Below are 18,440 nucleotides of genomic sequence, written 5' to 3' on the forward strand. Positions count from 1 at the left end.
CTCCTACCCTTGTAACCGCCCCCGGTGTAAAACCTGTCCCATGCACCCTCCCACCACCACCTACTCCAGTCCTGTAACCCGGAAGGTGTACACGATCAAAGGCAGAGCCACGTGTGAAAGCACCCACGTGATCTACCAACTGACCTGCCTACACTGTGACGCATTCTATGTGGGAATGACCAGCAACAAACTGTCCATTCGCATGAATGGACACAGGCAGACAGTGTTTGTTGGTAATGAGGATCACCCTGTGGCTAAACATGCCTTGGTGCACGGCCAGCACATCTTGGCACAGTGTTACACCGTCCGGGTTATCTGGATACTTCCCACTAACACCAACCTATCCGAACTCCGGAGATGGGAACTTGCTCTTCAATATATCCTCTCTTCCCGTTATCCACCAGGCCTCAATCTCCGCTAATTTCAAGTTGCCGCCACTCATACCTCACCTGTCATTCAACAACATCTTTGCCTCTGCACTTCTGCCTCGACTGACATCTCTGCCCAAACTCTTTGTCTTTAAATATGTCTGCTTGTGTCTGTATATGTGTGGATGGATATGTGTGTTTGTGCAAGTGTATACCCGTCCTTTTTTCCCCCTAAGGTAAGTCTTTCCGCTCCCGGGATTGGAATGACTCCTTACCCTCTCCCTTAAAACCCACATCCTTTCGTCTTTCCCTCTCCTTCCCTCTTTCCTGATGAGGCAACAGTTTGTTGCGAAAGCTTGAATTTTGTGTGTATGTTTGTGTTTGTTTGTGTGTCTGTCGACCTGCCAGCACTTTCATTTGGTAAGTCACATCATCTTTGTTTTTAGATATATATTTCCTATGTGGAATGTTTCCCTCTATTATAACCATATATATATATATATATATATATATATATATATATATATATATATATATATACACAAATCAGTTGGTTTTACTGAGAAATTCATCAATGGAGTAGAAGGAGTTGGCCACCAATAAATCCTTTAGACTTCTCTTAAACTGAATTTCATTGGTTGTTAAGCTTTTTATGGCTGCTGGCAAGTTATTGAAAATGTGTGTTCCTGAATAACGCACACCTTTTTGTACAAGACTAAGTTACTTTAAATCCTTGTGAAGATTATTCTTATTTCTAGTATTGATTCCATGAATTGAGCTGTTGGTTTGAAAAAGTGATATATTTTTAATGACAAATATCATTAAGGAATAAATATATTGGGAAGCAATAGTTAGTATCCCTAGTTCCCTAAACAGGCTTCTGCAGGATGTTCTTGAGTTCACACCACATGTAACTCTTACTGCACATTTTTGTTCCCGGAAAACTTTAGCTTGGCTTGATGAATTACCCCAAGAAATAATCCCATATGACATTATGGAATGAAAGTAAGCATAGTATGCCAGCTTTTTCATTTTTATATCCCCTATGTCTGACAAAATTCGCATTGCAAACAGAGATTTGTTAAGACGCTTCAGCAGTTCTGTGGTGTGCTCCTCCCAGTTGAATTTATTATCAAGCTGTAATCCCAAGAATTTAACACTGTCCACTTCTTCTATCTTCTTGTCATTGTATGTTAGACATATACTCGTGGGACACCCCTTACAAGTTCTGAACTGCATGTAGTGTGTTTTTTCAAAGTTTAGTGAGAAAGAACTGGCTAGGAACCAGTGATTAATGTCCACAAATATTTTATTAGCTGATCTTTCTAAGACTATACTTGATTTGCTATTTATTGCAATGTTTGTATCATCGGCAAACAAAACGAACTTGGCATCTGGTAATGTTACTGATGAAAGGTCATTGATATACACAAAAAAAAGTAAGGGCCCCAAAATGGAACCTTGTGGGTCCCCACATGTAATTATTTCTCAGTTGGATGATGCCTGATAGCTTGACACATGTCTCTTTCCATATAACACCCTTTGTTTCCTGCCAGAGATATAAGATTTGAACCATTTTGCAGCATTTCCTGTTACACTATAATACTCTAATTTACTTAAAAGGATATTGTGATTTACACAGTCAAATGCCTTTGACAGATCACAAAATGTACCAGTTGCCTGAAATTTTTGTCTAATGAACTAAGCACATTTTCACTGTAAGTGTAGATAGCCTTCTCAATATCAGAACCTTTTAGAAAAACAAACTGTGACTTTGACAGTATGTAATTTGAGATAAGATGGTTATAAAGCCGACTGTACACTACTTTATCGAAAATTTTTGAGAATGCTGGCAACAGTGAAACTGGACGGAAATTTGATGCTATTTCTTTATCTCCCTTCTTGAACAGTGGCTTAACTTCAGCATATTTCAGCCATTCAGAAAATATTCCACTGATAAATGACTGGTTACACAGATAGCTTAAATTGTTACTTAGCTGAGAATCACATTCTTCAATTAACTTTGTTGATATTTCATCATACCCACTAGATGTTTTTGATTTTAAAGATTTTATGATGGACATTATTTCTGTTGGGGTAGTGAGGGTCAAATTCATAGTATGGAAGTTGCCTGGAACTTCTAGTCAGAGGAATTCCATAGCAGCATCTACCGAACCTGACAACCTCATCTTTTTGGTAACAGTTATAAAATGTTTATTAAAAAATGCTGCAACACTATACACGTCTGTCACCAATGTATCATTTACTCTTAATGCTATTTGTTCCTTTTCATGTCTGGTTCTACCGGTCTCCTCCTTCACTATATCCCATATTGTCTTTATTTTGTTATCTGATATGACTATTTTTCCCTTGTAATATATTTGCTTTGACATCCGTATTACAGTCTTTAATATTTTGCAGTATTTCTTGTAATGTGCTATATAGCATCAACATCAGAACTGTTTCGGATTGACAGATACAGTTTTCTTTTTGTTTTACAAGATACCCCCATTCCTCGAGTAATCCATGGCTTTTTTTTGTAGACTTTGCTCTAATCTTGGTAAGTTTTGAGGGAAAACAGTGTTTGAATAAGGTGAGCACTTTATTAGCAAAAGTGTTATATTTTTCATTCATGCCATGAACACTGTAAACATCAGTCCAGTGAATGTCTCTGAGGAGTGTCCAAAATAATCAATTTTTGGCTTATTGATTACCCTCTTGAGCTCAGATTTAACAGATTTTATATCCTGTTCAGTATTAACATTTAACAGAAGGAACTGCATCTCATGGTCTGAGAGGCCATTGACTATTGGTTTTGTAATATAATTTTGTTCATTGGACTTTTCTATAAAGATATTATCAATGGCTGTTTGTGAGCAAGTGGCTACCTTAGTGGGGAACTTTACAGTGGGAATTAAGTTGAATGATAGTGTTACTAACTCAAATAAGTTCTTATTGGGAGAGTCTTTAAGGAAATCTACATTGAAATCATCAGCAACCACTATTTCTTTGTTTTTGGTTGTTAAATCGGCCAGTACAGCTTCAAGGTGGTTTACAAACAGATTAAAGTTGCCTGCAGGTGCTCGATATACACTTAATATTATGAAGGATTTTTTTGTGAAATTCTAATTCTGTTGCACATGCTTCCATATGCTGTTCTAGGCAAAATTTATGAACGTCTATGTTCTTAAATTTATGACAGTTCCTAATGAATGTGGCAACTCCTCCTTTCTCCATTTCTGATCTACAAAAGTGAGATGCTAACCTAAACCCTGTAACACTTAAAAGTTCTATATCAGTGGTCACATGATGTTCAGAGAAGCAGATTATGTCAGCTGGGTTTGAAGACTCTAATTCATGCAGATAGTTAATTCATTAATTTTATTTCTCAGTCCTCGAATATTTTGATGCAATAAAGATAGCTGACATTTCACATTGACTGAGTTAAAATTTGGTAGAGTTATAATATCTGCTGCCTGCTGAAAATTCTTAACCAATAGCTGCTTATGCTGATGTAATATGGTCCTCACACATAGATTATCTAAAAAATAAACTAAACAGCCTGGCGTCGCTATGATAATCTTAGCCAATGTCACTAGTTTAGACACAAAAAAGGTAGTATACCAAAGTTACTTTGAGTCAGCAGTGAGATACGGTATTGTCTTCTGGGGGAATGCTAGCAACATGACAAAAATATTAACTTTGCAGAAAAAAATTATGAGAAACATATGCAGTGCAAAGCCAAGAGAATCTTGCCAGCCATTATTAAGAGATCTTAAGATACTAAGCGTTCCCTCATTGTATCTGTATGAAATGATTCTTTTCACAAGTAATAAGCCTAAACTCCTTTTGTCAAATAATTTCCAGCATAGTTACAAAACTAGAAACAAGGAAAGCTTCATGATGCCTACATACAGGTTAAATCTTTTTGCACAGACTCCACAATATATGGGAACAAAAGTATACAATAAACTGAAAGACACAAATTTTAGAAATGTCCAAACAGAGGCAGTAAAAAGAGAATTGTGTAGCACCCTGGTGCAGAGATGTTATTACTCTGTTGACGAATTTTTTAATGGTCTGATCATCTGAGCAGGATGAAAACAATAATAATAAATAATATTCAGATTTTATTGTGATTATGTGAAAAATACTGTATTCCATGTATAATTTATCATAGTTATATGCTGATGAATCTCCTGTACATAAAATCAATGATTTAACTTGTATGTTATGAGACAATATAATTCTGGTTCAGATTCTGAATTTAACAGTTTGCGTGTCTACAGACAGAGTGCCAGACATGTTGCAAATAAATTAAGAGTTGATGTGCAATTGAATGAGAAAATAAAAATTACTTCCACCACCATGTGAAATCAGAGGAGACTGTACATGCAAAGAATGAAACTTTGAGAAACTAAATGGAATATAATTCATACAGTTAATAATGTACAAGAGTATAGACTTCAGTAGTGCTAATTACAGAACTTTTTGAAGATATCAACAGCTAACAAACATGGCTGTCATATTATGGTATTATGCACTGGCATTGTAGGGGCTAGCTGTTAAAGTGATTTTTTATGAGATAGATATGATTGTGGAAATGAGTAACAGATGTATTCTTGAACCTAAACAGTCTTAATGGAAAAGTGACCTTTCATTTTATTTTTATTAACGATTAATGAAATCCACCTCATCTGTATTTTTGACATTTATTGTGTTATGACCAATTTCACTTTTCTCAGCATCTTCAGGAAGACTATACCTCACCCACCAAGTTGTGCTGAAGTCGCGACATAGATAGTCTAGTTGCCATATATAATGGTAAAGACAACAACCTGACCATCTACGCCTTGTCTTCAGCACAATTTGGTGAGGATTTAGTATAAGGCAGCCTGAAGATGTTCAAAGAAACAAAACTGGTTATAAGACAATAAATATGGAAAATTACAGCTGAGGTGATTTTCATTAATGATTAAAATATGGGATTGAGATCACCACCGTACATTATCTACTGATACAATCAGCCATCTGAATGACATTCACTTTGATATGCAGCTTGAAGTAAATAGCTTGTAGTGTGACAGGGAAATTAATAACAAATTCAATAATAACAGAAAGATTGTAGATTTTTACAAGCATTTCACTCAGAATACATTTTCTCGATTCCACATCATGACATCTTATTCCACCTTAAATAGTCAAAGACTGTGAAGGTGTACTGAATTATTGTTATTATTTTTCCTGTACTATCTTTTTGCCTTCAGCTTTGCAGTGTATGCATATGTCACATATATCTCACATATAGGTAAATATTTCATGTACACAGGGAAAAAATCACAACACCAAAAAATAGTTACTATAGAGTAATGAAATTTCAGAAACAACATTTGCCTAGGTAACATATTTAAGTGATTAACATTGCAGGATCACAGGTTAATGTAAGTGCGAGATAGATCATTGCAAATGTGAAATTCTGGTACATTAATAACCTGCTAACTGCCAGAATGTTGAATGCAAGCATGGAAATGTGCATGCATTGTGTTGTACAGGTGCTGGATGTTAGTTTGTGGGATGGAGTCCCATGCCTATTGCATATGGTTGGTCAATACAGGGGTGGTTAATGCTGTTTGTAAAGGACACTCGAGTTATTGTCCTGTGATGTCATGTATGTACTCAAATGGAGACAGGTCTGGGAATAGAGCAGGCCCATGTAACATGTCGATACACTGCGGAGCATGTTGGGTTACAATGGCGGTATGTGGTTGAGTGTTGTCCTGTTGGTAAACACCCCCTAGAATGCCACTCATGAATGGCAGTTCAGCAGGTCAGCTCACCAGACTTACGTACAAATTTGTAGTCAGGGTGTTGGTATAAGCACAAGAGTGCTCCTGCTGTCAACCAAAATCACACCACAGACCCTAACTCCAGGTGTAAGTCTAGTGTGTCTAGCACGCATACAGGTTGGTTGCAGACCCTTGGCTGGCCTCCTTCTAACCAAGAAATGGCCATCACTGGCACTGAGGTGGAACCATCTTTCATCAGAAAAAACAACAGACCTCCACCATGCTGTCCAATGACCTCTCACGTGACACCTGTAAGTCACAGATGGTGGTGGTTTAGGGCCAGTGGAATGCACACTGCAAGGATTCTAGCTGGATGCTGTCCTTGAAGTAACCAATTTGTAACATATTTTTGTGTGTCTGTGATGACAACTGTTGCTCAAATTACTGCAGCATATGCACTGTGCTGCACCAGAGTTATATGACAAACATGATGTTCTTCCCTCTGGATAGTGCCACGTGGTCATCCAGAACGCAGTCTTCTGGCAACTGTACATTATCATCACACCACTGCCAGCAATCACATACAGTGGCTACATTCTTGCCAAGTCTTTCTGCAATATCAAAGAGGGAACATCCAGCTTCTTGTAGCCTTATCTCATGACCTCATTCAAACTTAGTGGGATGTTGATAATGGTGTCTTCATCACCTTTAAGCCGTTCTTGACTAACATCAACTCATCAAGTCCAGTCTCAAAGGCAACTAATGTTCACAACCATTAAAGCATGTATTTAAAGCAAACCTGATATGCATCCTTATAGTAATATATACAAAAGAGATAATGAATTTAATTGATGAAAGAAGAAAATACAAAAATACAGTGAATGAAGCAGGCAAAAAGGAATACAAATGTCTCAAAAATGCGATCGACAGGAAGTGCAAAATGGCTAAGAAGGGATGGGTAGAGGACAAATGTAAGGATTTAGAGGCTTATCTCACTAGGGGTAAGATAGATACTGCCTACAGGAAAATTAAAGAGACCTTTGGTGAAAAGAGAACCACTTGTATGAATATCAAGAGCTCAGATGGAAACCCAGTTCTAAGCAAAGAAGGGAAAGCAGAAAAGTGGAAGGAGTATATAGATGGTCTATACAAGGGTGATGTACTTGAGGACAATATTATGGATATGGAAGAGGATGTAGATGAAGATGAAATGGGAGATATGATACTGCGTGAAGAGTTTGACAGAGCACTGAAAGACCAGAGTCGAAACAAGGCCCAGGGAGTAGACAACATTCCATTAGAACTACTGATAGCCTTGGGAGAGCCAGTCCTGACAAAACTCTACCATCTGGTGAGCAAGATGTGGGAGACAGGTGAAATTTCCTCAGACTTCAAGAAGAATATAATAATTCCAATCCCAAAGAAAGCAGGTGTTGACAGATGTGAAAATTACCGAATTATCAGTTTCATAAGTCACAGCTGCGAAATACTAACGCGAAATGTTTACAGACTAATGAAAAAACTGGTAGAAGCCGACCTTGGGGAAGATCAGTTTGGATTCCGTAGAAATGTTGGAACATGTGAGGCAATACTGACCCCATGACTTATCTTAGAAGAAAGATTAAGGAAAGGCAAACCTACGTTTCTAGCATTTGTAGACTTAGTGAAAGGTTTTGGCAATGGTGACTGGAATACTCTCTTTCAAATTCTGAAGGTGGCAGGGGTAAAATACAGGGAGCAAAAGGTTTTTTACAATTTGCACAGAAAGCAGATGGCAGTTATAGGAGTGGAGGGACATGAAAGGGAAGCAGTGGTTGGGAAGGGAGTGACACAGGGTTGTAGCCTCTCCCCAATATTGTTCAATCTGTATACTGAGCAAGCAGTAAAGGAAACAAAAGAAAAGTTTGGAGTGGGTGTTAAAATCCATGGAGAAGAAATAAAAACTTTGAGGTTCACTGATGACATTGTAATTCTGTCAAAGATAGCAAAGGACTTGGAAGAGCAGTTGAATGGAATGGACAGTGTCTTGAAAGGAGGGTATCAGGTGAACATCAACAAAAGCAAAACTAGGATAATGATATGTAGTTGAATTGTCGGTTGATGCTGAGGGAATTAGATTAGGAAATGAGACACTTAAAGTAGTAAAGGAGTTTTGCTATTTGGGGAGTAAGATAACTGATGATGGTCGAAGTAGAGAGGATATAAAATGTAGACTGGCAATGGCAAGCTTCTTCATCTCCCAGTACCTACTGCAGCCTACATCCTTCTGAATCTGATTAGTATATTCATCTCTTGGTCTCCCTCTACGATTTTTACGCTCCAGTACTAAATTGGTGATCCCTTGATGCCTTAGAACATGTCCTACCAACCGATCCCTTCTTCTAGTCAAGTTGTGGCACAAACTCCTCTTCTCCCCAATTCTATTCAATACCTCCTCATTAGTTATGTGATCTACCAATCTAATCTTCAGCATTCTTCTTCAGCATCACATTTTGAAAGCTTCTATTCTCTTCTTGTCTAAACTATTTATTGTCCACGTTTCACTTCCATACATGGCTACACTCCATACAAATACTTTCAGAAACGACTTCCTAACACTTAAATCAATACTCGATGTTAACAAACTTCTCTTCTACAGAAACGCTTTCCTTGTCATTGCCAGTCTACATTTTATATCCTCTCTACCTCAATCATCATGAGTTATTTTTCTCCCCAAATAGAAAAACTCACTTATTACTTTAAGGGTCCCATTTCCTAACTGAATTCCCTCAGCATCATCTGATTTAATTTGACTACATTCCATTATCCTCATTTGGCTTTTGTTGATGTTCATGTTATGTCCTCCTTTCAAGACACTGTCCATTCTGTTCAACTGCTCTTCCAGGTCCTTTGCTGTCCCTGACAGAATTACAGTGTCATTGACAAACCTAAAAGTTTTTATTTCTTCTCCATGGATTTTAGTTGCTACTGCAGATTTTTCTTTTGTTTCCTTTACTGCTTGCTCAATATATAGATTGAATAACATCGGGGATAGACTACAACCCTGTTTCACTCCCTCCCCAACCACCGCTTCCCTTTCATGCCCCTCAACTCTTATGGCCACCATCTGGTTTCTGTACAAATTGTAAATAGCCTTTCACTCCCTGTATTTGACCCCTACCACCTTCAGCATTTGAAAGAGAGTATTCCAGTCAACATTGTCAAAAGCTTTCTCTAAATCTACAAATGCCAGAAACATAGGTTTGCCTTTCCTTAACCTATCTTCTAAGATAAGTTGTAGGGTCAGTATTGCCTCACGTCTTCCAACATTTCTACGGATCTTCCCCAAGGTTGGCTTCCACCAGTTTTTCGATTCATCTGTAAAGAGTTTGCATTAGTATTTTGCAGCCATGACTTATTAAACTGATAGTTGAGTAATTTTCACACCTGCAACACTTGCTTTCTTTGGGGTTATATTATTCTTGAAGTCTGAGGGTATTTCGCCTGTCTCATACATCTTACTCACCAGATGGTAGAGTTTTGTCATGGCTGGCTCTCCCAAGGCTATCAGTATTTCTAGTGGAATGTTGTCTACTCCTGGGGCCTCATCTTTTTACCTACTTGACCCTTTTACCTACTTTCATCTCTTGAAGCTACCCATTCTTCTTCTACTGTATTTCTTTCCACTGTTCTTGTCAATCCTTCCCTAATGCTCTCTCTGAAACTCTCTACAACCTCTGGTACTTTCATTTTTCCAGAGCCCATTTTCTTAAATTTTTGCTGTTTTGCAGTTTCTTCAATTTTAATCTACAGTTCATAACCAACAGATTGTGGTCAGAGTCCACATCTCCCTTGGAAATGTCTCCTGGCCTCTTACATGTATAAAACCTTCTTTCATGATTTTTAAACCATGTGTTGGCTATGATTAAGTTATGCTCTGTGCAAAATTCTATCAGGCGGCTTCCTCTTTCATTCTTTACCCCCATTCTGTATTCACCTACTACTTTTCCTTCTCTTTCATTTTCCTACTATCAAATTACAGTCCCCTATGACTATTAAATTTTCATCTCCCTTCACTATCTGAATAATTTCTTTTATCTCATCATACATTTCTTCAATCTCTTCGTCATCTGCAGAGATAGTTGGCATATATACTTGTACTACTGTGCTAGGGATAGGCTTCATGTCTATCTTGGCTACAATGATGCATTCACTATGCTGTTTGTAGTAGCTTACCCACACTCCTATTTTTTTATCCACTATTAAACCTACTCCTGCATTACCCTATTTGATTTTGTATTTATAACCCTGTATTCACCTGACCAGAAGTCTTGTACCTCCTGCCACCGAACTTCACTAATTCCCACTATGTATAACTTTAATCTATCCATTTTCCTTTTTAAATTTTCTAACCAACCTGTCCAATTAAGGGATCTGACTTTCACATTCCAATCCGCAGAGCGCCAGTTCTCTTTCTCTTGATAACAATGTTCTCCTGAGTAGCCCCCACCCAGAGATCCGAATGGGGGACTATTTTAGCTCTGGAATATTTTACCCAAGAGGATGCTATCACCATTTAATCATACAGTAAAGCCACATGCCCTTGGGAAAAATTATGGCTGTAGTTTCCCTTTGCTTTCAGCTGTTCGCTGTACCAGCACAACAAGGCCGTTTTGGTTAATGTTGCAAGGCCAGATCAGTCAATCATCCAGACTGTTTCCCCTGCAACTACTGAAAAGGCTGCTGCCCCTCTTCAGGAAACACATGTCTGTCTGGCCTCTCAACGGATACCCCTCCATTGTGGTTGCACCTACAGTACAGCTGTCTGTATCGCTGAGGTGCACAGGCCTCCCCACCAACGGCAAGGTCCATGGTTCATGGGAGGGGGACAACATATTAACTGAATGTGATGCAGAAATTTCTTCATGAAAACAATGTTGAAGAGGTTTCTTGCACTCCCTACCCACCTGACCTGGGTCCAAGTTATTTTTGACTGTTTCCGGTGATGAAAGACATACCACATGGCCACACAGTCCCCAGTCATGATACTATTGCATCAGAAATTTCCAGTGGTCAAAACAGTCATCTAAAGAAGGTGTAAGGATACTTTACAATAATGGAAATTAATGGATGGGAAGATACATAAAACCACTTTTCTATAGATAACTGGTGTGTGGTGCATGGGAACACATAATAGAAAACAGTTAATGTTAGCTTTCGAGCTCTTGCTCTTTTTCTAGTAAGAGTACACACATTCACATAGGCACAATCACACAGACACCCAAATGTGTACACTCGCGGTAGCAATGCAGTCCTGCCTCCACAGGACACATGGCTCACAGTGTACGTGTTTGGTTAGAAGAGCACCAGGATAAGTTTACCATACTCCCATGACCATCAGACACACCAGATTAAAACCCAATCAAGATTCTGTGGTACCATCTTGATCAGGCTGTTCATGCCATTGATCCTCAACTGAGAAATATAGTGCAGCTGGCCACATCACCAGAGTCAGCATGCCTCCACATTCCTGTCAGTGCCTTCCAGAACCAAACTGATTCTCTTCCTGCACAGTGGTCCAAACTACAAAAGATGTTTACTAAGGCTTTCAACAGGTGGTCACATTAATATGACTGGACAGTGTATGTATTTTACAATAACTTTTTTGTGATGAATATAAGCATTGTTATAAGTGTGTGTGTTTTACACAACATGACAATGTAGATTATGTTGAAATGTTAAAGATGGATAATAAATAAATGAAATTGATAAAAGTGTATATATTATTTTCTCTGATTGTATTCATTCATCATGTTCCATTGACCCCATTATGAAGATAATCTTCAGAGGCCATATTAAATGAGATAAGGGTGAACCTTAAAAGAGGAACAGCTCTTAATAATTAGATCTGTACATAGTGTTTATAATTAAATGTAATGAAATTCCTATTTTATGTTTTTGCTTGCATCATCATCATCATCATCATCATCATCATTTAAGACTGATTATGCCTTTCAGCGTTCAGTCTGGAGCATAGCCCCCCTTATACAGTTCCTCCATGATCCCCTATTCAGTGCTAACATTGGTGCCTCTTCTGATGTTAAACCTATTACTTCAAAATCATTCTTAACCGAATCCAGGTACCTTCTCCTCGGTCTGCCCCGACTCCTCCTACCCTCTACTGCTGAATCCATGAGCCTCTTGGGTCACCTTGCTTCTCTCATGCATGTAACATGACCCCACCATCTAAGCCTGTTCGCCTTGCCTGCTACATCTATAGAGTTCATTCCCAGTTTTTCTTTGATTTCCTCATTGTGGACACCCTCCTGCCATTGTTCCCATCTACTAGTACCTGCAATCATCCTAGCTACTTTCATATCCGTAAGCTCAACCTTGTTGATAAGGTAACCTGAATCCACCCAGCTTTCGCTCCCATACAACAAAGTTGGTCGAAAGATTGAACGGTGCACAGATAACTTAGTCTTGGTACTGACTTCCTTCTTGCAGAAGAGAGTAGATCGTAGCTGAGCGCTCACTTCATTAGCTTTGCTACACCTCGCTTCCAGTTCTTTCACTATGTTGCCATCCTGTGAGAATATGCATCCTAAGTACTTGAAACCGTCCACCTGTTCTAACTTTGTTCCTCCTATTTGGCACTCAATCCGTTTATATTTCTTTCCCACTGACATTACTTTCATTTTGGAGATGCTAATCTTCATACCATAGTCCTTACATTTCTGATCTAGCTCTGAAATATTACTTTGCAAACTTTCAATCGAATCTGCCATCACAACTAAGTCATCCGCATATGCAAGACTGCTTATTTTGTGTTCACATATCTTAATCTCACCCAGCCAGTCTATTGTTTTCAACATATGATCCATAAATAATATGAACAACAGTGGAGACAGGTTGCAGCCTTGTCTTACTCCTGAAACTACTCTGAACCATGAACTCAATTTACCATCAACGCTAACTGCTGCCTGACTATCCATGTAAAGACCTTTAATTGCTTGCAAAAGTTTGCCTCCTATTCCAAAATCTTGTAGAACAGACAATAACTTCCTCCTAGGAACCCGGTCATAAGCCTTTTCTAGATCTATAAAGCATAGATACAATTCCCTGTTCCACTCATAACACTTCTCCATTATTTGCCGTAAGCTAAAGATCTGGTCCTGACAACCTCTAAGAGGCCTGAACCCACACTGATTTTCATCCAATTGGTCCTCAACTAATACTCGCACTTTCCTTTCAACAATACCTGCGAAGATTTTACCCACAACGCTGATTAAAGAGATACCTCTGTAGTTGTTACAATCTTTTCCGTTTCCATGTTTAAAAATTGGTGTGATTACTGCTTTTGTCCAGTCTGATGGAACCTGTCCCAACTCCCAGGCCATTTCAATTATCCTGTGTAGCCATTTGAGACCTGACATTCCACTGTATTTGATGAGTTCTGACTTAATTTCATCTACCCCAGCCACTTTATTGCACTGCAGTCTAATGACCATTTTTTCCGCTTCCTCAAATGTGATCCTATTTCCATCATCATTCCTATCCCATTCTACCTCGAAATCTGAAACATTACTGATCGCATTTTCACCTACATTGAGCAACTCTTCAAAATATTCCCTCCATCTGCCCAAGGCATCCACAGGATTCACCAGCAGTTTTCCTGACCTGTCCAAAATACTTGTCATTTCTTTCTTACCTCCCTTTCGAAGACTGCTAATTACATAGATTGAATTTAATATAGCCATATAGAAACACTATTACTTACAATAAAAAAGAAAAAACTCTTACTTTCTCAGTTATATCAAATAGCTGCTGCTTGTCTACTGCTGTAAACTTAATATTTATATCACCATCTCAATATTTATCAAAGCTTAACAGGAATCTACATTCTTAAGAATGTTTGCCTTTCTACAGTAACCACTGCTACTTGTCATGTAACTAACATGAATCTTCAATTTTTAAATCTAAATTATGAGATAATTTGTAGGAGTAGCTTATAATGTGTGTTTTGACCTCTTAACAAATTACAACCTAAATACAAAATTCTTTAATTTTGTAGTTCACAATCACAGATGATAAACAAAACATAAACCATTTAAAAAGCACTACACTCCCAATATTATGAGATTACATTGATTTTAACAGTTTTTGTGATCTGTTAACGTTGACTGTAAACAATGGTAAGGGTCAAGTTGGTTGTTTGAAAAAACTGCAAGTAAAGTTTCAATAAAATATAACTAAGATATTTCAGGTACATGCAATTTGATTCTTTTTAATCAGATAACCCTTGTTTTACAATATGTCTACAGTAATGACATATTTTTAAAATGGTAAATTCTTCCCAAAATTATATTCTTAAAAGTTTGTCAGTGAGTGCTTAATCTTGCTTATTTGCAAAATAAGTACACTTGACATGGGTTTGCTTTGGCTTACCACTGTTTTCTTGAGGGGTGAATTAATGAAACATTACTGCAAAATCTCTCAAACATACAAATTTAAAAGTCCAGATTGTTTCACTTTTTGATATTAAGATTTGCATTAATAATTTCTGCAGTAGTGGCCTTTAACACACCCTGTCATGTAAATTCTCACAAACTATGCTAAGGGATACAACTTAACATTGTCCACTTGCTTAAATAAGTATTCGCATTTACCTGATTAGCAACATATTTTGAGGTGCATTTCCACTCAGGAACGTATTCAGAATCCTTATCTGAGTCGTAGTTATCCACATCATCCTAGATTCATACAAATAATCCATGAAAAGCATTTTCCTGTCATGAATACTCACTTGTTACTACTATTGGCAGCTTTAGCAAGAATTGCAATTGGAGATTGAGCTGCCATTTATCAGTTTATCTTGGAACTATCAACCAGCATGAATAGAGATGAATAAAGCACATCACTTACCATGCCTTACATGCAATAACTCTTATTTCTCATCAGTGGTCCCTGAGATATGTATAGAAGTGGAAAACAATATGCTGATTGATATTTTATTTTAGTATGTAAGCTTATTTTGGCTTTATTGCCTTCATCAATATGTTTCCTGATGATGTAGATGAATATATGTCAACTTTGAGTAAACTATTATTGCTGTCTATAGTTGTTGGTTGTAATATTGTTTTCAGCAATGTTTTAAAGTTGTCAAATAATTTGCTGTTAGATGCGTATTATAAGATATAAGTAATATGCATATAATATAATAACTGTCAACTTTGAGTAAACAGCTAGGTGTCAAAGTTGAATTTCTACAAGTGCCAGATAGTAAAAACCATGTTATAATATACGTGTAACAGCAAAGTATCAAACAACTTTAAAACATTGTTGAAAATAATATTATAATCAACAACTATAGACAACTATAATGGTTTACTCAAAGTTGACAAATGTTCACCTGCAATATCAGGACATGTACTTATGAAGTTAATAAACCTGAAATAAGCTTATATACTAAAATAAAATATCAAACAGCTTACTGTCTACCAGTTCTTTGTATAATTTCCTACTGCGACTAATATATGCTGCAGGTCCCACAAAAAAGAAACTTTGATCTTCATATGTGTCCTATAAAGAGTCTTTTTCTTTCCCAAATTGAGAGAGAAAAAAAGCAACTCTGTAAGTCTGTATTACTTGTAATAATTTATCATTTGGGAGTGATAGGGTCCAAATCCCCATGCCGTTTTCCTAGTTTAGTTTTTTGCGATTTCTCTTAATCACATAAGGTAAGTATTTGGGTGGTTTCTTTGAAAGGCATTCGACTAGTTCCCTGTCCCATTCTTTACCAGACTGAACTTGTGACTAATTACCTCACTGTCAGGTCTCGTAATTCATTTCTAGTTATGTCATTGTCAGATTGACTTTAAACCTGAGCCTTTGTTTCTTTCTTCTTTTCTAACTAAACATAGTGTTTTACTAACATGTTAATAAGTACCAATGCTTGCTTTCTTCACAGGTTTCAGTGATCCATTTGTGATAATTGAACTTCTTCCTCGGAAAGTTTTTGCTCATTGCACTGAACAGCAAACTAATGTGCAGAAGAAAACGTTAAATCCACTCTTTGATGAATGTTTTGAATTGTGAGTTTTACATCTTTTATATGCATGGATTTATTTTTCAGAAAATAGAAAGTAAGTGTACAAATAATGGAATTAAATCAGACTATCACACATACTTTTCAGTTTTCAAGCAGTGGGAAGTCCTGGGTGGAATTACAACAATATGGAAAAGTTAAATTGCTTCTCTCCATGTGGAGGAGGCATTGAGTCACAGACAGGCACAGTGAAAACAGACTTCTAAAATATTATGCTTTCAGACAAAAAGACAGGGAGCTCTTCCCGCAATATATTCTACATTCCTGTAACCCTCTTGGCCTCAACCTTCGTTGGTCTTTGTTCTTATCCTCTAGCCCCTTTCCTTTTCCCATTCCAGTACTACACAGTCCTCTGTTCCATCAGCACATGCACAGTCTTGTTATCTCTCTCCTTTTCTGGTAACCCTCTCCTGCCTTCTGCCTAACCTCCCTACTGCACCTAGCTGCCCTACCCTCTCTCCACCTCACCCTGTATGATCCCACAAGCAGCACTTTACTGTCCCCCACCCCTACCTTGCTATCCCTCCCCGTCCCCACCCCAGCCTTCTCCTTACCCCCACCACCCGGCTGCATCTCCCATCATGCACTGCTGCGCACAGTGTGGCCTCAGCAGCCAGAGACTGTGGTCATATGTGTGTGAGTTGCATCTGTGTGTGTGTGTGTGTGTGTGTGTGTGTGTGTGTGTTTTCTGTCTCTGATGAAGGCCTTGTTGGCCAAAATCTCATTTTCTGACAGTTCTTTTGTTGTGCCTATCTGTGTCTAAGCATCTCTGTTATATAGTGAGTAGCAACTACCCTTTTCATAATACTGTTACATTCCATCCTGGATTTACATTGTTAATAGAAATTTGAAAATACACACACATTCACACAAGTACAACTCACACACATTGCCACTGTCACTGGGCCCTGATTGAGCTCCAGTGCCCAGAGACAGTGGCCATGAGTATGTGAGTTGTGCCTGTATGTGTGTTTTTCCTATTTTGGAAGAAGGATTTTGTCCAAAAGCTTAATAATTTAATGGTATTTTTCATTGTGCCTGTCTGCAATTTGTCTCATCTATGTGGTGAGTAGCAATCTCCTTTCCATACTGTTATTATACTTTTCAGTTTTTCATCTTTCTACAGTTTTTTTTCCTTTATTGATCCTTGTGCTTGACTATTGTAAATGGGAACTTTATTTAGATTTGTGTTGAGGTTGCTCCAACCAGGATCTCTAATTTTATTGAGCTTGGGCACGTTGTTCAACTTTATTGTTGCTGTTTTCTTTTTATCTGTTTATGTTTGAGGAAAAGTATATCAAAATGTAGAACTACTTCATCATCTTCTTGAACATTACATTTATTATTGTTTCTACAGAACTGTTCTTCCTATCATGTGTTTGTGAACAGTGTGAATGAGGCATTATACTTCCTGATGTAAAAATCACATGTATTTCATGACATGACAGCCTTTGGATATTGGTTTCCAAATAATTTTGAAAGAATTGTTTAAAGAATGTTTTGGGGAAAAATTAAAAAAAACTGCTACGATTTACTGGCATTAAGGCACCATTAAAATGCACTGAAATTACATAAATAGACCATTTTTCTATTTGTGTAGGAATATTTATTAGCTGTTCCTCAAGCTGTGTGACTGATCCTCCAATTTTTTGAGTAATGTAGCTCTGTACAAGAAGATCACTCAGCATCTGGTACCAGAAATAAGAAACAATGAGGCTTAGTTTACATAGATCCCTCTTCCTCAAAGCAGTTCAGATATCATTGTAGCAAACAGTGTATGTGTTGGCACCAGAACACTGAAATTTGTATAGTTAACTATGTTAACTATACATAGTTAACTATGAAGTTTTACTGGGAGGAATGTAAAAATCCAATAATTTTGTAGATGAAAGAAGTATAAATATAGAACAAATATGAATGGTATGGACATAGGACAAAATAAAGAGGTGGTTGACATTGGTGAAAAATAGAAATAAATCTTTCAGGTAGCCCCTTGGTTAGAAAATGGGAAGAACAAGAAAGGCAAATGTGCAGCAATTGGAACAAAAAAAAAAAAATATTAGTCACTCAGAATTCAGTATGAAAAGAAGCAATCCAGATATTGGGATTAGTTAATGTACGCTAGTTAATTCAAATTGAGCACTGGATGTGTGGAATTATTAATTTCTCACATATTGAACAAGCTTCAGATAATTTTTA

At 37.5% G+C, this 18,440-nt stretch overlaps 1 protein-coding gene across 1 annotated transcript in view; it reads left to right on the top strand.

The window, feature by feature from the left end:
- The window catches only part of LOC124606222 (BAI1-associated protein 3), a 514,351-nt gene that overhangs the window by 445,059 nt on the left and 50,852 nt on the right, over positions 1-18,440 (top strand). The window contains exon 23 of the mRNA XM_047138196.1: positions 16,104-16,227. Within this exon, the coding sequence (XP_046994152.1) occupies positions 16,104-16,227 (124 nt within the window). The remainder of the gene's footprint in view (positions 1-16,103; positions 16,228-18,440) is intronic.

This window comes from Schistocerca americana, chromosome 3 (assembly GCF_021461395.2).
Source record: "Schistocerca americana isolate TAMUIC-IGC-003095 chromosome 3, iqSchAmer2.1, whole genome shotgun sequence".
NCBI lineage: Eukaryota > Metazoa > Arthropoda > Insecta > Orthoptera > Acrididae > Schistocerca > Schistocerca americana.